Below are 20,075 nucleotides of genomic sequence, written 5' to 3'. Positions count from 1 at the left end.
CTAAAACAAATCCAACTTAAAACTAACTTGAATCTAAAATAAAATTACAATTTCAACTTTTATCTAAATTCGTCTAAGGATTCAAGCTTCCTTCTTAGCATCACCAAAGTCACAAAATTGATCAACACATACAATACTAAGTGGCTCACGCCTAAAGAGCCATCAAACAATATACAAGACTAGAATCATCCCATTCACATCATATACACAAGTTTTTTTGTTTAAGAAAAGAGTGTTCATAAACCATATCAACATTAGTACATTTAAACCTAATCGTTAGGATCTCAAACCTTTGACCACTTTTATTTAAGACAATAACAATTCCCTTAACTATGCGTAGTGATCGTCTCTTACTATATTCAATTCATCACGTTAACCTTTGTTCATTTTTTCCAAGATATCGTGAGGTATTGTCCTCAATCTTTTTGTATTCAAAGTGATGATATCTACCAAAGCTAATCATGTTTAAGCACATCAAGTTAGTTTAACTCCTCACACAATCATTCTATAAATAGTCTATCAAGTCAATAGGTGCCAAATAATCAAATGTAATCCATGCATACTATAGAAGTTAATTGAGTCTATGAACAAGCACACATGAAAATTAAGATCCACACCAAACCATTAAAAAAATCTTTGAAAGCATAAAGCATGACATACTACACCTGAATGCTTTGAAAATATTTCAACTATTCATCAATCAATTATAATACAACTATTCATTGCACAATAATGGTACCCATAACTCAAATCCAAACACAAACGAGATACAATTGGATTAATGTTCAACGTCGAGCCACTTTGAGATAAACATGAGCTAAGAGACACAATTGGATTAATCTTCAACGTCGAGCCACTTTGAGATAAACATGAGCTCCTCGAGTTTGTGGAAAACACCATTGATACCAAATTGAGCTCCTCCAATTCTATTTGCTACACGTCCAACAATGTTACCAAAATAGGTAGTATATCATTCTGCCAAAACAAATATATACAAACAAACAAACAAAAATCATAAAGATCATCTCACTCGAAAGTCGTCAACTGAAGGGAAAGAAAGAATAACATCATCCAATTTCCCTAAAACAAACAACTAAGAGAATTGTTAGAACACTGGATCATAATGTTTTGTTTAACGCAAAAACAAAAACAGAAACGAACCATTTTTATCCGAGAGGATCAGAGAGAGAATGGTAGCACCATAATTAGTTAGCTGAATAGAAAAATCCCCTCTTTTCAATTCGTAAATCCCCACTTCATGTCCATTACTAAACCCAATGGTTGCAACAACTAAGAGAAAGATCAATGGAAGAATTTTGGCCATTTTGAAGAACAGATAATTAACACTTTTGAGGATATACATACATAAACACATATTCAAATTTTGTGAGAAGAAGGAGAGGTAAAGTTTGTTGATTTTCTTAACTATTTTGTAGATTTGGGATAAAAACTTGATTTTTCAAATGGGTTTTTTTTTTTTTTTTGTTGAAATTTGAATATTTCTTGACCTATTCTTTCTCGTATTTTTGTTCAAAAATTGTATTATTTGTCATTTTATTTATTAACTGAAAGCCAGAAAAGATAATTAACACTTACTATACACGTTGATTTTGCCATTAATGAAAATGTAGTGTATATGATTTTGGATTAATATCTTTATTTTAAGTTATTTATATACATAAATTGTTGTTATAAGAACTTGAGATATGATTTTTTTTTAAAGTGGCTTCAATGTTCCAATATGATATTTAAGAATTGAATATAATATCTAAGATTCTATTGAAGTTTTGTTTAATTGATTAAAATGCAGGAGGAGAATCAAAATTTTGGAATCTTTTGAAAAATAATCAAAATATTGAAAATGATAAAGAGTTGAACTACCTTTTCTCCAATACTTTTCTATGAAGAAAAACATCTAATTAGGTCAATGAAATCTTTGATTAAAAGAAAAGATAAATGATACATCAATAGAACTAAACTGATATTTTATTGCATCCATGATGTAACCAACAATATTTCTACAAACAATCGAAGTTTACAAAAATGTAAATAATTATGAATGTGTATCATAATCATATGAAATATATATCTATATATATATACATGTAAATGATCAGAGAAAGTGACATTAGATTCAAACATATAGAGATCAAATGGCAAGAAAAGTAACAGTGGAATGAAAACTTGTAAGAACTAAGGATCATGAAAGAGTATTGAATGATTGGGCTCCTCGAGCAACCTTAATAAACACATCCTCCAATGTTGTGTCAGCAAGCCCCCAAGCAAAGACTGTGAACCTACTCTTTGCATTCTCCACTGCTTGAAACACGTCGCCTATTCGGACCTCCTGTTTTGGAAGTTCAAACTTTTGTGTTCCCGAGATGTGGTAGATCTTGCTAGCATTGGGAGACAGATTCTTCACCATGTTCTCGACGTCGACTTCGTGATTTGCTGATGTAGTCATTGTGAATACATAAGATCCTCCATATCTACCTTTGAGCTGTACAAGAACAATTCAAGTTATTATTGTCAAGAAAGTGACTATGTAAACCGTGAAGATGACACATAGTTACATAGCTCAGTAACAATGTTGTATTGGTTGGTTATCAAGAGAAATGTGAAGAGTTGTGTTCAGATGATGAAAAGCTAATAATTCAAGTACCTCTTTGGGATTTCCTATGCACTGTAAGCCACCATCAACAAAGATTCCTAATCGGTCGCATAGGACTTCGGCTTCCTCCATGGAATGTGCTGATAATAGAGGAAAATGAGCTTTAGTCAATATCATCGTTTAAAGGAAGATTGACAAGAAAAATCTCATTCTTTAAACAATATCTACTGATGATAGATTGAGTTTCATTGATGGAGAGAGAAGAAAGGTACTGGTAAGAATTATAGCTCGATCTTGCTTAGCATGCTTCACAACGTTCCATAAACTGTTTCTTGAAGCTGGATCAAGTCCAGTGCTCGGCTCATCCATGTAAACGACCTTAATAAAACAGCAATATTAGGACTAACAAATGAACAAAAAAAAGTTTTCAGAAGATTAGACAGCTCAAATTACAAGAACATGAACTTACTTTGGGGTCTCCGATTAGTGAAATAGCAACACTAAGCCTTCTTTTCATACCCCCGCTGTACTTCCCAGCTTGTTTATCTGCAATTCCTCCATGATATAGATTTACACCCTTTAAAGACTCTTCCACTGCCTGGAGCAATACAATAAAGTTAAGAACAATCATCAACAAGCTATTCAAGATCCTCTTGATCTTTTAACTGAGGATCACTGTGAAATAAGAGTGTAGTCTCTTACTTCAGTTAGTGCGGAACCCCGTAGTTTCTTCAGTCTTCCATAGAAGAGTAGATGCTCTCTTCCTGTGAGTTGTTCCCATAGCAGGCTGCATAATTGAACAAAAAAGAATGAGAACTTTTAAGGTTGAATCTTAAGATGAAAATGCAGACCACAAGAGACTTCGTTCTTACTCGTGCTGTGGACATACTCCCATGCTGGTATATATCCTATCCATATCGCGCCGGATATCCATACCTTGGACGTAAGCTGCGCCAGCACTTGGCTTTGTGAGGCCAATCATCTACATTAAACCAAGCTATAATGAGTACAGAGAAATCTGTGATATGAAGTGTTTTGTGATCACTTGAAGATTTAATCTTACCATACTGATAAATGAGGTCTTTCCTGCACCATTTGGACCAAGCATGCCGAAGCATTCCCCTCGAGGAACAGCAAGAGATAACCCTTTTACAGCAAACTTCTCAGGATTTCCATCTCTTCCTGGATAGACCTTTTTGAGGTTGTCACACACAATGGCATGACTCGCATCTGGATCAAGTAGTAACTGCTCGACCTTCTCCCTCTATGGAAACAAAACAGATTTTTTGTTAATGCTATCAACCAACTACTATTCTTCAAAACCAAAATCACGTACAATATAAGATTTAAGCAATTGATCAATAAGAGCAACTAGAACAATAGTTAGTTCTTGACTAATTTGAATCTGAATTAGTTTATCAATTCATGACCAAGGATTCTTGTTTTACCTCTTGAATGACATCAGACTGTTCCATCTGAACAAAAACTTTAGATCCTTGCTTCCTCAAACTTGGCAACCGAAAAGATGCGGCAGCCTTTTTTCGAAACCTTCTCAAGAAAAACAGAGGACTTTTCCCACCACCAGAGGATGAAATTTGATCTAAATAATATGCAACCAAAATTACCAACAACCACTCCACAACCATGATAATGAAGACATCTCGCATCCCGTTAGATTTGTCACTCAAGTTCCCCCAACGCATTCCATCAGTCCCCATAAAGTTCCCAGTGAAGGAATACTGTGCAAACTCGTATAATCCACGATACAAAGCAAAACCAGGGAATAACTCCAATACAATAATCCAGGCATCTACATAGCAGAAAATGAGTTTATGGATAAGTTTATCAAACTGGCAGACAGAAAGCAAGCGTTTTAACAAGATATTCAATCAAAATAGTGATCATAAACCATGACAAAAATCAGCTTACTTGGAAATGATGGGTCTTCAAGGAAAAACTGAAAAAGGAAGCCGCCTAAAAGCCCCGTTCCGAATACGAGTATGTAAGCAATAACTATGATATTTAACACAGAAAAGAAAATAGAGGTAAGTATAGCTTCCTTGTAAATTATACGGATAAAGTAAATATGTATTAACCATTATAGGATTGAAGTGTATACCTGCAGCAGTCTTGACATTTGAAAACCATGCTGCAGTTAGAAAAGCCAAAGAAATTTGCAAATTTATGTAGAGGAAATAAAACACGAATTGAATGCTGTAGTCGTTCAATCTGAAAAATTTCAACCCTGCAACAATATCAAGATACTGAGCAGATAGAAAATCAGCAACAAAATAATACTCAAAGAGTAGAAAAAGAACAAAGATGTTACCAATAACTGAGCCAAATATCACAAAACATAGGATGTAGATGGCGGATATTGTAAGGAAATATGCATAAGAAATCAACCAATAAGGCCCATCACCAAGGCCATGCATTTTCATCATGATTCTCAGCTTCTGTTGTTTCTCATAAACCAGTGATTGCAATACAACCTAAATCAAACAAGCATAGTCATCTTGAAGAATTGAAAGAGAGAACATAACATAAAGAAACATATTTCACACATTTATAAAATCTTAAGATTAAAGGGTGATGGTTAAAGCAAATCTATTAAGGATATGCATCATAAGTCATCTCAACCAGAATACAAATGATCTTACAGGGAAAAGCTGCAGAACGACCCAAGTAAAGAAAAGAGTGCCCAGCAAAGAAGATAGATCAAGCCTGAGCTTTGATGCCGCCTTTGGCATTTCTTTGACGAACTCAAAAGGAATTTCTGTACTTGGTCCTTGCAAAAGTTTGAGGTAGGCATTGGTTGCCTGTGAAACAATCACAAGAATTTGTTTTAGGAAACAGAAATTGACAAGTATATCTGGAAGACATGGATGAAATGACAAGAAATATCGATTAATGTCAGCTGAACAATCATGGTAAAAACCCCAAATTTAGTAACTCAAAATTCTAGGCTCTAATCTCTAAGACAAAACCAAAAGAATGTCTATAAACAAGATACACACAAGTAAAAGCAATTATAGACTAGCCTACCAAATTCACCGAGCGTGGAATACGCAATAATGCCGGAGGACGACTTCCAGAGTCATTTTTAAAACTTGAATTGTACCAAACGGTCACATTAAAGTTATTTGCATTTGAGTTCAAGAAATTAAAACCTGTAAAATGAACAAAACTGTGATTTCCAACATAACACCCAAGCTAGTATATCAAATGTTCCAATAGGTAACAGTAAACAACCTGCAAGGATTTCGTTAACCTTCCCCTCTGAATTTCCTTTATGAAATCCCTTGTACAACTCATCATTGACCTCAGAAGCAGTGTTGCGCCACAAATGTAACCCTTGAACACATCTAATCTCTACGCTCAAAAAAGAAAAAAAGACAAAGAATATTGAATACATAGGATCATATCAATAGCACTTCCTTTTCTTCTTAATTTATTTTTTGTATGTCTGCAAATGTCTGTTTGAATTTCTCCATTATTAAAAGTGATTGTATGGAGCGATAAGGGTGTCAAGTTAAGTGGTTATGAGTATTATCCACCGGCTTTGAATTCAGTTTTCTTTAAGTTCAGTTTTTTCCTACAACCTGACCAAACCATGCAAGGATAATTGAGAAATAATTCTAAAATAATGAGAAAAAGCTCTTACCTTGAGCCTTTTCAACTGATAATACAGGAAAAGGAACAGTCAGAGAAGAGTTTCTTGTGCACTGAAGTTGCACATTGTACAACGGAAGGTTTGAAGCAAAAGCAGGCTCCAGAAAATTGTTATTTTCAGTCATCGAGCTCGAGCCCTGGGAATTTGAAATACCTAAATGGTTGAGCTTGACCAGTTCAAGATATAAAATACAGACTACACAAACTACTATCCTACGAAGAGAAGGAAAATAATTAACTACTTACCACCGCATTAAAAGCTATACCATCAGAAACATTATTGGAATTCAGATTGAATGAATTTGTGAACAAGCTTCCAGCCAGAGCTAGCCAAATAAAGAGACTAAATTTGAGCATCCACGAAGAAATGAATAAAATCAACAACGAAATCAATTGTATACACAAAAGAGAGATACATGAACATACTTTCTCCAAGAGTTCTATTAGTTCCAGTGAATAGTACAGTTGCAGGACATGTCCCAGTCTGCCTACACGATTCGTCTGGTAAGTCGTTAAATGGATTGAAATTATTTCTTACAGCACGAAACTCAGGAGCTGGCATTTGCAACAAAGGAGGCCATTCAGGCGGGTTTTCAATTGGACAACTTGAAGCTTGATCCAAAGTTGAAAATTGAACTCCACAAACTTCCTCGCACCGACCATCTCCATTAGTATCAATACAAGCACAACCACATCTGAATTTGGGCTTGTCCAATTCATTGTCAACCAATGATTGGATGAGTACAAGCAACAAACACAAGAGGAATGGGAACAAAATGAGCCGAACATTCGCATTCATGTTGCGTTTCTAAAGAGCACGAGTAAAAAAAAAAAAAAGAGTTACTTTGCTGAACACCCATCATATAAAAAATGAAGCTTGAGAATCATCAAACAGATTCAAACTGGGATTAAAGCGCATAAAAACGGAACCCCACATCACAGAATCTTAGCTCAATGGATTTCATAAAGAAATCAAGAACATAAATGAAATAAAGAGATTTAAAAAAGACCTGATAAGTCAAATTCTTTCTGAGTAGAGCATTAGCTTGAGTCCAGAAACTGGCTGGACCAACAGAATGATCCGCCATTATTAACCAAAAAAGCAAGGAACTCAGCAACCAAAATACAAAAAGCTCTTTGTCTTCCTAACAATTTAACCCAATTTCAAATTTCCCAAATGAACAAAACTGAAAACCAAAAACCACAGCTTTTACTGTTTCTTTTTTCTTTATACGTCAGACACCATTCTTCTTGAAATTCGTTTTTCTAGTTCTCTCTTTCAGACAACGATTAAACGATCTTCATTTATATATTTCCTTTATAGTCAAAGTCAGATACATCTCAAATTACTATACCATCCCCACTCTTCCTAAGATTCTCCAAAATGGTATCATTCCGACGGCCTACCTTTTGTACGCTCTACCGAAACTACCCTTTAGCGGGTTTACCAAAATATCCCCCACGCGTCTTTGAAAACCTTCGTCCTTTCCCCATAGGGAAGAAATGGATTTTTAAAAAACCACTTTTCCTATTTTCAATTATAACAATTTAGCTTTTATACTTTAAAACTTATAACAATTTGATTTTTGTATAAATAAACAATATAAAGTCGGTCTTGATGAATCTTTTCACCTTGGAAACTAAATTATACAAATCTAAAACTTTTTACGACAAGAGTTTACCCAAGACATTAGAAACTACACTTATTTTTTAAGTTTTCATTTTTCTTCTTTTATTTGAGAAGAAAATGATAGTTAATCGATTATATTTTATTTTTGTCAAATGTATACGTATGTATAAACTTTTCTCCGTAGACTATTCTAAAAAGTTTGTTCGAAAAAGTAAATACGTGGACTGTAGGGATTATTTTACTTATTTTAAAATAATTAGTTTATTAAAATTCTTTGGTCATATGCAAAATATTAAATTGAAAATGGAGGACTATGATGGTTTATATAATGCGAATAAGAAGAAGCTAAATTTTCAAATCTCATTCTAATATCAAACTAATGAACGTAATCATCTTCACATATACTACTTCATAATGTTTGAATTAAATGCATATTAGTGATAAAATAATATTAAAATATATTTTAGAGTCGATGTTATTTAGAAATCGTAAGAATGATTCAAACTGTACGATGAAATAGTGAAATAAATTAAATTAAATTAACGGTGCGAGCGCATGAGGTTGAAAAGCATGACTTATTAGCTAATAATAAGTTAATAATCAAAGGAATTAATTAGTAGATGAAAGAAATGGTTGGATTTAGTCATAATATAACACGATGGCCCAATTACTTCATTATATAGTTTAATTTAATCATTGAAACAATAACAAATATATCATTGTAAGTCATGGCTACTTAATTAATTAATTATGGTCAATGTCTTTTACAAAGTCCAATTGTTATTTATTATATTCAATATAAAGTTTCATCATTTTTATTTGTCTTTTTTGAAGAATTTTATAAATAAAAAGGATTTACTAAATCAATTAGTAGTAAGTAAATAATAAAACATTAAACAATATTGGATCCACCAACTTTGTTATTTTATATTAAACAATATTAGAAAATAGATTTTATGTACTTATTTCATAAACTATATTGATAAAGATAAAAAGGATTCGAGCATTATGTATTGTTTAATTGCTTCATTAATACCTCCATCATATATTACTTAGATGTAATTAATTTGTTTAGTTGACTTTTGTTATTGTAATTAACTATATTGTTTACTTTAATTAGCCATGGTTATTGTTGGTTAGCACTTTAAGAACTCTAGGTGGATGGTCTTTTCATGAAAATTAATATTTTACTCTATCGTAAAATGTATTACAATTTTCACCAACATTAATATAGTATAAGTTAATGAAGAACACTGTTAACGTTTGCATATTTATTGAAGAAAAAACTCTATATTGATAAAACTTTGCATTCTAAACATAATCAACTTTTTAACTCAAAACTTTAATAACCGATCTCAACTCGGATTATTCAATCACAGGTTCATAAGTAATACACACATAAACTAAAATGTTAAATTAAGTTCATAATTATAACACATAAACTAAAACGTTAAAAACTATTCCCTATATTTTCGATCTAATTTTTTGCATTTGGTCATTAGGTTTCAAATTGTTGTCTATTAGTGTCCTTAGGTTCTAAAATTGGTTTTAACTTTCAAAATGTTATCATCTTAAGGTCAAGATTTGAGTTTTGCTTCAATTTGGTTCACAGATTTTACGATCTTACCCTTTTAACTTTTTTTTTGAATAAATCAATAAAAATAACCTCGTGAAGTAAATTTTTAATTCAATTTTAATAGTGAAAAAGAACGACAAAAATTTTATTTTAAATTAATTATCAAATGTAAATAGAAATCAAACTCAAACCTCGTAAGCTAGAGCTGATAGTCTAATGGGAAATATTTTAAAACTTTAGGACCAAATACCGTTAAATTCAACATTTAACAGCTTCATTCCATCATATGATATATGATATATATTATATATATATATATTTCTTGTTTCACAAGCAACTGTATTACCCGCCGGAGCTTCGTTGATTGACATTTAATTTAATGTAAATGCGAAAGCCAAAGAGAAAGTAGGACGCGCGAAATCTTAAGTACCCAATCGCAAAACGGAATTACGAAATTACTTAACTGCCCTTCCCCATTTCCCCACCTCACCATTTCTTTTCCCATCTTAACCCCTACCAACAATTTCAATTTTGAGTTAACCTTTCACGTTGTTTATAATTTAAATAAAATTCCATCCATACATCCCTTTTCATCCTTTTATTTAGGTTCAATCTCTCTTTCCTACGACCTTTTAAATCAAAAAAGAGAATAGAAAAGTTTGATACTATCTTTAGACAATAAAAAAATTTCTTTGAAATTAGATATCACTAATACAATCATACGAAAAATGTAATCAATTCAATCTTACATTATTTAAATACGTCATTGTCTAATGCAAATATTAATTTAGACACGTAAGGGTCAAAACAAATAGAAGTTTCGTCGTAATTTTGCTATTTATTTCTTTCGAGGAAGATTCCTTCTTTGGTCAAATTTTGAAGTATCCACAAATGTGTGAAACCACAAAGGGAAGAACCCAATGGCAAATTTCGTAAATGTAATGAATTCCAGCCCCATTTTTGAAACCTGATTCATCTTCTTCGTCAACCTCTTTTATATATGATTTAAAACGAGAATGGATTTCAATTTATAACTGAATTTCATCAACTTCCTTGATTCCATACTTGGTAAATTTTACAAATCCAAAAGCAAAAGCTTAAACAAAACTATTCAAGAACAACCATGGAATTAAGAAGCGGATTTCCGCTTCTTCTTCAACAATACCGAGCATTATTAAAGAAGAATCTCTTACTTTCATTGCGGAACAAGAGAGCTACATTTCTTCATCTATTTTCCTCTCTCTTTTTCATTTTCCTCATTTTCTGTATTCAGAAAGCCACAGAATCTCGCTTTGGCTCCTCCAGTTCTATGAATGATGTTCGCAATCCTGAACTTCACTCTAACCCTTCCATTCCACCTTGTGAGGACAAGTATTACATAAAGCTTCCTTGTTATGATTTTGTGTATAGTGGTGACTCCAGCCCCAAGGTCCGCAGCATTGTCAGCGCTATTATGGCTAAAAATCCCGGCCGGTCCATTCCTGCGAATAAGGTTTGTGTTTGAAATTTCGAGTTCTTTTGACTGTTATCGTTGATCGATTGGATTTTTTTTTTCATTGCTTTGGGATCTTCGCTTGATTGCTTTACGTAGTTTGGACGCAAGGGATCAATGAAAATTGAAGGTTTCGGGAATATCCTGAATATAATCCTTATAAAATGCGAAGGAGACGTACAGTTTATCTCGTGATGGCCCGCTTCCTTCTTGGGAGTAGAATTGTCTTAATACAATAATCATACAAATAAACTCTCATGATGATTCGATTATAACTGAAATTGGCGCTGGGATTATGAATGAGAGACGATCTTTTAACTTATTTTCGAAAATAATTTTTTTAATTTATAGTACAGAATCAACGAGAAATGAACTGCCTAACTCAGTGTCTTATGGTTTTTTCCGGCATCTGAAAATAGTTATACCATCTGCAGTAAATGGGAATTCCAACCAAATGAATAAGTGCATGTTTGGGAGTGATTTTGAACTTTGCCATGTTACTTGGAAACATGCCTTTAATGACTTGAAAAGGCATTAATGTTTAATTTTACAATTTTAAATGCAATTTTTGTGGCGAAGTGATAGGTTCTACCTTTTGATTGACTTTTTTCTACATGGCCAAATGATAGGTTCTATCTTTTGGTACACCTGCTGAAGTTGATAAATGGCTTTTTAACAACCCTATGACTTGTCCTGGGGCCTTGCATTTCACTGAAAGAAATGGGACTGTGATTAGTTATGGTTTACAAACTAATTCTACTGCTGTGGCAAGGAGAGGACAGTACGAAGACCCCATATTTAAATTTCAAATTCCACTTCAGATAGCCGCAGAGCGCGAAATAGCTCGATTTTTTATTGGGGGTAATAAACTTAAGTTACGAAATCTATGTATTTCTGTACTTTTGACACTTCTTACAATAATAGTCTGAGAGAGAGACTAACATTTCTCTATATTTTCTTTCTATTCAGATCCCAACTTTAGCTGGGTTGTGAACTTCATGGAATTTGCACACCCTGCAGTGAACAAATTCTCTGCAGTGAATACTATTGGGCCAACATTCTTCCTAGCCATTGCTATGTTTGGCTTTGTGCTTCAAATTAGTTCCTTGATCACAGAAAAAGAGCTTAAACTTCGCCAGGTCTGTGTTTTGGAATGTTTATCATTATTTAACATAGCCTTCATTTTCTCTTAGAATCTAACAGCACCTTTCCCTCTCAACTTATGTTCAGGCAATGACGATGATGGGTTTGTATGATACTGCATATTGGCTATCATGGCTCACATGGGAAGGAATTACGACACTCATTGCATCAATTTTCACAGTTCTATTTGGAATGATGTTTCAGTTTGATTTTTTCTCTAAAAACAATTTTGCGGTCGTGTTTCTTGTCTTCTTTCTCTTCCAACTCAATATGGTATGTTTTTGAAGTGGCTCCTTGTCCTTGAATTCATTCTTGTTCTTTCTAATCTTACATCTTCTTGCAACACCAATTACCACAAAATTAATGATTTATGATCTCTCCCATTAATTTTTATGTTAGGTTGGATTTGCTTTTATGTTATCAGCCTTTATAAGCAAGTCGTCTTCATCTACTACTGTGGGCTTCTCCATATTTATTGTTGGATTTCTCACTCAGGTAATGATGCGTTTGCACAAATTCTACATAAATACTAAATGGCTTCAGTATTTCACGACGGCTGATTATATTTTTCTATACAGCTTGTTACTGGATTTGGATTTCCTTATGCAGATGGCATCTCAAAAGCTTACCAAATCATCTGGTCCTTGTTCCCGCCTAATCTTCTTGCAAAAGCTCTTTCTCTCCTCTCTGATGCCACTGCCACCCCAAGTGATCCAGGAATCAGCTGGAGTAGTCGCACAGAGTGTATTCCAAAGGGTTCTGAATGTGTCATAACTATAGTATGTTATCAATTTAATGCTAAATCAATTGACTAGGCCGTGCACTAATACTAGACGAAACAAGACATCGATGACACTTTTTTTTTTGGATTTCTGATTCTGGCAGAATGAAATTTATTCATGGCTTGTGGGAACATTCTTCTTATGGTTTTTCTTGGCCATCTACTTCGACAACATCATTCCAAATGCCGCTGGTGTGAGAAAGTCAGCCTTTTACTTTTTGAGGCCAGGATATTGGACAGGGAAAGGAGGAAGTAAAGTTGAAGGTAGGGAAATTTAGCAACCACTAGTTTTCTACTCATGGCTTTCTCCTTGAGTTCAAATATGTTTAAACTAGAAAATTTGTTTCCATAGAGGGTGGAATCTTCAGTTGCTTGGGTTCACTTCCAGTATTGGAGCCTATTACTCCAGATGATGAAGATGTTCTTGAAGAGGAAAGCACAGTAAAACAACAACTTTCAAATGGAATAGTGGATCCAAATGTTGCGGTTCAAATACGTGGCCTAGCAAAAACATATCCTGGAGCTTGGAAGGTCAAGTTAGGTTGCTGCTGTAAATGCACTAAAACCTCTCCTTATCACGCTGTCAGGGTAAATAACTTACAACTTTTTGGTTGAGGGTGGGAAGACTAAACATATGAAAGAATCATCTTATAATCTGCTGCAAGATGTATATGTATTCTTTTGCTTCTGGTTCAAAGTTTTGGCTACGAATTAACCTATATGACGTGGTTACAACAACACATATAAATTTCTATTACCATATGCACCAGCATATTAACATGAAACTTATGACTGCCCCATTGGAATGTCACAAAAATATAATAACTGAAAATAAATTTCAGGGCTTGTGGGTGAACTTTGCAAAGGATCAACTATTTTGTCTTCTTGGACCAAATGGTGCTGGGAAAACCACATCAATCAGTTGTTTGACAGGGATTACACCAGTGACTGGTGGAGATGGTAATGTGATCTCAACTAAATTCTATTTTTTGGACATAATGTCTCTGGATTAAAGCGAACTATTTATTGAGCCATATATTACTTAACAGCATTAATATATGGAAATTCTGTTCGTGACTCTGTTGGCATGGCAAACATTCGGAAAATTATTGGTGTCTGTCCCCAGGTGCTTTTATCTTGCAAAATTTCTCAACTTTTTCCTACAAATTCTCTCTATGAAAAAATTTATGTTTGTTTGAATTCTGTGCATGCCACAGTTTGATATACTATGGGAAGTCTTGTCTGGGCAAGAACACCTCCATCTTTTTGCAACAATAAAAGGTCTACCACCATCTTCAATAAAGTCGGTATGTAATTATCAATAAGTACTGTATATCAGACCAGTAATATTTTACAGCTGAATACGTAAATTTAAAGATGATTTCAATATTCTCCTCTAAGGATGGTTGTGTATTTAATCAAATAGATTGCGGAGAAGTCACTGGAAGAAGTAAAACTCACTCAGTCTGCAAAGACAAGAGCAGGGAGTTACAGTGGGGGAATGAAACGTCGGTTAAGTGTTGCCATAGCTCTTATTGGTGATCCAAAGTTGGTTATCTTAGATGAACCGGTACACATATTTGAATATCGTTACCCATGGCAATAACTGTGATGATGTTTGCAGACACTGAAAGCTTTCTAAACTTAAATGCAGACAACTGGAATGGATCCGATAACAAGGAGGCACGTTTGGGATATCATAGAGGGTGCAAAGAAAGGACGTGCCATTCTTTTAACAACACATTCAATGGAAGAAGCTGACATCTTAAGTGACCGCATTGGAATCATGGCAAAGGGAAGGCTCCGTTGCATTGGAACCTCAATCAGGTTGAAGTCAAGATTTGGTGCTGGCTTTGTTGCAAATGTTAGTTTTGACAATCACAACGGCGGACAGACCCCATCTCTTAATGGGGTACCGAATACCTCTGCCGGCTATGAAGAAATTAAGCAGTTTTTCAAATCTGTATGTGCAGTAAACTAAAATGGTCTTAAATCTCTCTATAGTATATATATGTTTAATTTTTAACTGAAATCCTCCCATTTCCATGATGATAGCGCTTGGATATTCTACCCAAGGAAGAGCATAAATCTTTTCTAACTTACATCATCCCTCATGACAGAGAAAAGCTTCTGACGGTAATCACTTTGACTTCTACTCTGAAAATATTGTTTAATTTGTTATGAGAATTTTGTGAGTTAGCCTATTGGTTGTTGACTTGTTGCAATCGCATTTGCTTAGTACTTACAAGTTATGATGGTGGATCAGAAATTCTTTGATGAACTTGAGGAGAGAAAGGGAGAGCTTGGAATATCGGATGTCCAACTCAGTCTTACTACCCTTGAAGAAGTTTTCTTGAACATTGCAAAACAGGCAGAGTTGGAAAGTGCTGCAGCTGATGGAACCATGATGTCACTGACTCTAATGGCATCCGGTGATACTCTTGAGGTAAAACTAAAGTCTACCAGGGAAAAAAAAAATTGGCTTGTTTTGGTTGGTTTTGTCAATGTCTTTGCCTTTTAAGAACATTATTTTGAGCTGTCTTCCCAAATAAATGGTTCTATGAAAGCTGCCTGTTTTGTCCCCTGATGGCATTCAAAACTATGACACTACAGATACCAGTAGGAGCAAGATTTGTGGGAATTCCAGGAACAGAGACCGCTGAGAATCCAAGCGGAGTAATGGTAGAAGTTTACTGGGAACAAGATGATTCAGGTTCTCTATGCATATCTGGTCACTCCGACGAAATGCCGGTGCCGCCTAACGTGCACCCACTGCCTTCTCTGAGAACCCTCTCTTTGAGATCAGCTTCACAAAGAAGCCGTTTTGGACAGACAGGTCCAGTTTATGGTATTGTGTATGAACCTGGACAAGTTACTGCTTACAATTCTGGTTGAATCCACTGCTCTCTCCTACTTCCTCCTTTTGCATTGTATATTTTCAAAATCTAGGTATCATCATTATTGATGCAGAAATTTTTTAGCTTGATTCTTTAGAGCTGTACCATCCCCGTCTATTTTCACTAGAATTTACTATATGAATAAATATTATTCACTGGATCATTTCATAGAGATCCATAATATATTGTTTTGTTCCAATACTCTTTTATCAACTGTGCTTTTGAGCTTTGTTTCACCTATTTTGTTAAACACTCCATAAATATCAATTTTTTAGAATAATTATCATGTATTTACCATTATTTTAAAAAAATTACAAATATAACAAAGTCTATCCGTGATAAACCTCTATTGTTAATAGATTTGTAGGTTTCAATATTTGCGACATCGCCTATCCGTGATAGACTCTTATTATTAATAGCTTTTGACAAATTTGATTATATTGGTAATATTTTTAAAATGTTGCTACATACTTAATTATTTTGAATCTAATTACTACAATGGCAAGTATCCCCTAGTACAAATTCAATAGGATAATTGTAATAGATGACCATTTGAGGAATAATAATTAAGGATATAGCAATATTTTTAAAAAATTGCAAATATAGCAAAATTATCGCTGATAAACTTGTATGACTGATAGACTCGAATGATGTATCGGTGATAAATCAATTTTTATAACATGGTCTATCAATGATAGACTCTATCATTGATAGAATTTGACAAATTTTGCTATTTTTAAAAATGTTGCACTATATACCTAATTATTTTGAATTTAATTGCTAAATTTGCAACTATACCAATTCAATAAAACGATTGAGAGGAAAAGTACACTATTTATAGAAAGATGGTGTCGAATGAGTTGGAGGTGTCATGGTCCAATAGAAGCTAAAACCTGGGCCACCAACTGAGGACCAATCGGCCCATGATGTCAGTCCAGCCCAGAGAAGGAGGCCCATTAGACAAACGGAATCTTCTTCACATCAACTGCAAAAGCACGGTTGTTCCTTTCCTAATCTCAACGGCTTACAAATTTAAATTTGAAATTCGAAATTGTGAGCGTATTTCTTTTGGACCTTTTTCTCTTTAAGCCATCACGACAAGTCATGGTGGGGCAGGCATCAGGTAGCCGTTCAAAAACTTTCCCTTCTTTCATCACCACCGTCCATTCTCTTTTAGTTAGAAATTTTAAATCCCTCGAAATCCTCCACGTGTCATCATTAACGTTTGATAAACCAGCGCTTATTCACACCAAATCAGATAATTTACACCTTTCTTTATCCACGTGTCGTTCATACAGCGCGAGTAAATGATTTTGACAGTTTCCATACTTTCCCGCCTAATTCCTTTTTCTTCTTTTTTTAATATTTCTTCCATTTTCTTCCATTTTGAGTATAAAATCCCGCCATTGGAAGAGCTCCACTGAGCGCAACAAATTTGTGTATTAAAAATTCTTTTGTCGTTTTCAATCGGAGCGGGGGAGAGAGATTGGAGATTTCTACTTTTGAGGAATTCTAGAGAACAAGAGCTATGGAAGAATCCATCAAGGACCAGCAATCTACTCCATTTCCTGGTTTGATTTCTTTGTTCAGTTCCCTTTCTAAATATTTCTAGTTTTCATTTTTGTTGCCTGATTTTTGGTGGTTTGGTTTGGATTTTGGATGAGTAAGGTAACGCAGCCAGACCCAAGCTTCAGCGCTATGCTTTGCGTTCGGGGAATAATAAATCTAAAGATGACAAGCTTCCTGCTCCTGAATTGTCGAATCCTCCTTCTTCTGCCTCAAAGAGGTACTGGCTCCTTGTCTTGATGCTATTTATCTTTTATATGATATTTTATTGGGGGGGTTTTGGTGGATATCAGTTTTTAAATGAATTTACTTTGTTTACTCTAATTTTGGTCGGTCGTGTTTGGTTAATATTATCATTAGCAATGGAGGAAGTTTAGGGTTCCTAATAGTAATACTTAATCGTTTTTTTAGAGGGAAACGATGGAAGAGATTGAGAGAGAGAGAAGTGTAAGGTTCTAATGAGTTGAAACAACGTGTAACTTTTTCGAAGATTTAGGAATGTAACTTTACGGTAATCTGCTAAACCTGAATTAAGATATGATCTGATTGACGAAACATGATTTTTCTAGCAAACTATCATTATTATTGTCTTGTTTTCTTTCCTTGTGTGATTAATGGTTAAGTCATAATTTCCATCCCCTCTTGGTTGGATTAATAGAAAAAAATTGTTCTTGCTCATATTCCTTAGTGTTGATGATGTTAGGAACAACCAAGTATCAATCTCCTAGATACTCCACTTATCTCCATAATAGTATGATGTTGTCCATAGGCATAAACCTCTTGGTTTTGTTTTTGATAAATGTCTTATACCATTGTTCATAGCTGTCCTCTTCTTGTAAACCCTTGATCACGCAGTCATTTAGTCAATGTGAGACTATTCTAAATAATTCTATTTGCTTTACCTTTTGAATAATTGTTGCTGTGGTATGTTCACTAGTATGAGATTGCTTCAATTTGAATGCTCGTTTTCCCAGTACTGGTTTCATTTCTTCTTGGATCTACCCAAGTTATTTTATCGGAGATGTACATTGGAAATTGCATAGAACTTGAAATTGATTGACATCTGGTTGAAAAATTCAGGGGAAGATCTGTGTCCAGTGTGAGCAAAAGTGTTGGAGTCCTTGAACTATCTGCCAAGGACAAGTCCGCTAAACCACCAAGAAGGCTCTCTATACCAACTAAAAATCTAAGCCCGACTCGAAAATTAGTTGGCAACATTACACCAATATCAGAGGTCCGGAGAACTGCTAGGAGCCAGGGGAAAAGTGACACACCTGTTTCTGACTTTTCGCGGTCAAGCAAGAAAACATTCCACCTTTTATCTTCTACATCATATTGGCTATCGCAGATCAAGCTCTCTGAAGCTGCTTCTAAGCATTCAGTGTCGCTTGGATTCTTTAAGCTTGCATTGGAGGCAGGGTGCAAGGTAATAATACTCTTTTCTTAAATTTTTCTTGGTCTGTTTGTGTCTTACAATTTTTCAGATTAATGCAGTTGGATAGTGTTTAATTATGAAAAGTGTTTCTGACGTTAATCCTTTTACTAAAACCAGCCTCTTCATCGGATGCGTGATGAACTCAAATCCTATATTAATCGTTGCAACCTTGATGAAAGTGAACAAACGGTGAAAGATTTGCTAGAAAACTACAATTCCGCACAAGAAACAGAGCAACTACAGGTCTCTGAATCCATTTCCCAGGGACCTGAAGTGGGAACAAGGTCTTCAGATGATGAAGTTCATAGCTCTTCATCCTCAGTAGAGCCTCGGAAGCTTAAACCAAAATCCTTAAACGCCGATGTCTCCAAAACTACCCCAGTCACTGAGGTCAATCAGAGAAATCTTACTACAACACCAAGAAACAGAGGAACTTGGAATAAAAATGTTGCCCCAAATTCAACTTCAGAGACAACGAAAAAATCTTTGAAGAAACCCCATAAGTCAAACAAGCAAGAACCCATTCAAGGAAAGGAAAAGACCAAGAAGCAAGGAAAGAAACAGCCCAGCGAGAAGGGTGAGTAAAAGAAAATGATTTCAATTACCAAAAAAGTTTGCAACAATTAAACATAACTGCAATTCTATATTTATCTGCAGCTCCAGCTACCACAAGTCCTGAAGAAGATTCTGTGCAATCAAACAAAGAAAATTTGGTATAGCGATTCGTTTTCTTTTAACCTTAAAAGACCTCAGCATCTCCAATTTGTTTCTACATCATTTTAAATTATGATGATGTGAACTCTTGCCTTTTCTTTCTCTCTCATGTTCTTACAGGAGGCTCCCCAAATTGAAGTGATTTCAACAGAACAATTAGTGATGTGAAGATAATAATAATATAACTGATGGGGAATTTTATTGTTTCGTTCCTATTTTGGTTATTGTAATATTTGTGTGGGGTTTTGAAGTGGGTGATCTCTTTCGAGTACAGGAGTGAGTTTAAGTAATGAATTGAAAGTGTGTCAACCTGTCTTGTGGTGTGTGCTTTCTTCTTTGTCATAAAACATAATAGTTTGTAAGTCAATTCCTCCTCTGTTGCTAAATACATTATACAGGGGGAGGAGATATTACTATATCTCAAATTGTATTGAAATTTATGATAGTTGATTCAGATTCATTGTTTTTAAAAGTGTTTCAGCTTGGAATTTATAAATCAACGTCCTCTTACAACATAAACATACTTGTGCTTTTTTTATCATTTCAGTAACTTATCCT

At 34.5% G+C, this 20,075-nt stretch overlaps 3 protein-coding genes across 3 annotated transcripts; 2 read left to right on the top strand and 1 right to left on the bottom strand.

Moving 5' to 3' along the window:
• Positions 1-1,960: 1,960 nt before the first annotated feature.
• Positions 1,961-7,582, bottom strand: LOC101219309 (ABC transporter A family member 7). Its single transcript, XM_004138108.3, has 18 exons — positions 7,294-7,582; positions 6,710-7,091; positions 6,530-6,609; positions 6,276-6,420; positions 5,864-5,983; positions 5,657-5,781; positions 5,272-5,430; positions 4,941-5,103; positions 4,731-4,856; positions 4,541-4,624; positions 4,060-4,421; positions 3,675-3,875; positions 3,484-3,593; positions 3,314-3,398; positions 3,081-3,209; positions 2,884-2,989; positions 2,663-2,751; positions 1,961-2,500 (listed from the first exon to the last, which is right to left on the bottom strand). The coding sequence occupies exons 1-18, from the start codon at positions 7,369-7,371 to the stop codon at positions 2,201-2,203; spliced, it is 2,844 nt and encodes a 947-aa protein (XP_004138156.1). The 5' UTR covers positions 7,372-7,582; the 3' UTR covers positions 1,961-2,200.
• Positions 7,583-10,510: 2,928 nt separating this feature from the next.
• On the top strand, positions 10,511-16,009 carry LOC101219071 (ABC transporter A family member 2). Its single transcript, XM_004138107.3, has 16 exons — positions 10,511-10,981; positions 11,611-11,842; positions 11,951-12,120; positions 12,212-12,397; positions 12,524-12,619; positions 12,703-12,903; positions 13,010-13,169; positions 13,258-13,493; positions 13,748-13,865; positions 13,955-14,031; positions 14,123-14,212; positions 14,332-14,475; positions 14,560-14,868; positions 14,961-15,041; positions 15,172-15,351; positions 15,519-16,009. The coding sequence occupies exons 1-16, from the start codon at positions 10,613-10,615 to the stop codon at positions 15,798-15,800; spliced, it is 2,931 nt and encodes a 976-aa protein (XP_004138155.1). The 5' UTR covers positions 10,511-10,612; the 3' UTR covers positions 15,801-16,009.
• Positions 16,010-17,208: 1,199 nt separating this feature from the next.
• On the top strand, positions 17,209-19,989 carry LOC101218840 (hypothetical protein). Its single transcript, XM_004138106.3, has 6 exons — positions 17,209-17,373; positions 17,471-17,588; positions 18,449-18,794; positions 18,921-19,380; positions 19,461-19,516; positions 19,638-19,989. Exons 1-6 carry the CDS (start codon positions 17,331-17,333, stop codon positions 19,683-19,685), a joined length of 1,071 nt encoding a protein of 356 aa, XP_004138154.1. The 5' UTR covers positions 17,209-17,330; the 3' UTR covers positions 19,686-19,989.
• The last annotated feature ends 86 nt before the right edge of the window (positions 19,990-20,075 follow it).

Source organism: Cucumis sativus, chromosome 1 (genome assembly GCF_000004075.3).
Source record: "Cucumis sativus cultivar 9930 chromosome 1, Cucumber_9930_V3, whole genome shotgun sequence".
Taxonomy (NCBI): Eukaryota; Viridiplantae; Streptophyta; class Magnoliopsida; order Cucurbitales; family Cucurbitaceae; genus Cucumis; species Cucumis sativus.
Note: the sequence above shows the minus strand (reverse complement) of the source record. Positions and strands in the feature narration are given on the sequence as shown.

Coding starts and splice junctions, on each gene's coding strand:
- LOC101219309 (XM_004138108.3), bottom strand. CDS start 7,371: ATGGCGGATCATTCTGTTGGTCCAGCCAGTTTCTGGACTCAAGCTAAT. Junction 5,782..5,863: donor GGTTAACGAAATCCTTGCAG/GTTGTTTACTGT, acceptor TTCATTTTACAG/GTTTTAATTTCTTGAACTCA. Junction 2,990..3,080: donor CACTAATCGGAGACCCCAAA/GTAAGTTCATGT, acceptor TGTTTTATTAAG/GTCGTTTACATGGATGAGCC.
- LOC101219071 (XM_004138107.3), top strand. CDS start 10,613: ATGGAATTAAGAAGCGGATTTCCGCTTCTTCTTCAACAATACCGAGCA. Junction 10,982..11,610: donor GGTCCATTCCTGCGAATAAG/GTTTGTGTTTGA, acceptor GCCAAATGATAG/GTTCTATCTTTTGGTACACC. Junction 12,620..12,702: donor TTGTTGGATTTCTCACTCAG/GTAATGATGCGT, acceptor TTTTCTATACAG/CTTGTTACTGGATTTGGATT.
- LOC101218840 (XM_004138106.3), top strand. CDS start 17,331: ATGGAAGAATCCATCAAGGACCAGCAATCTACTCCATTTCCTG. Junction 17,374..17,470: donor GCAATCTACTCCATTTCCTG/GTTTGATTTCTT, acceptor TGGATGAGTAAG/GTAACGCAGCCAGACCCAAG. Junction 18,795..18,920: donor CATTGGAGGCAGGGTGCAAG/GTAATAATACTC, acceptor TACTAAAACCAG/CCTCTTCATCGGATGCGTGA.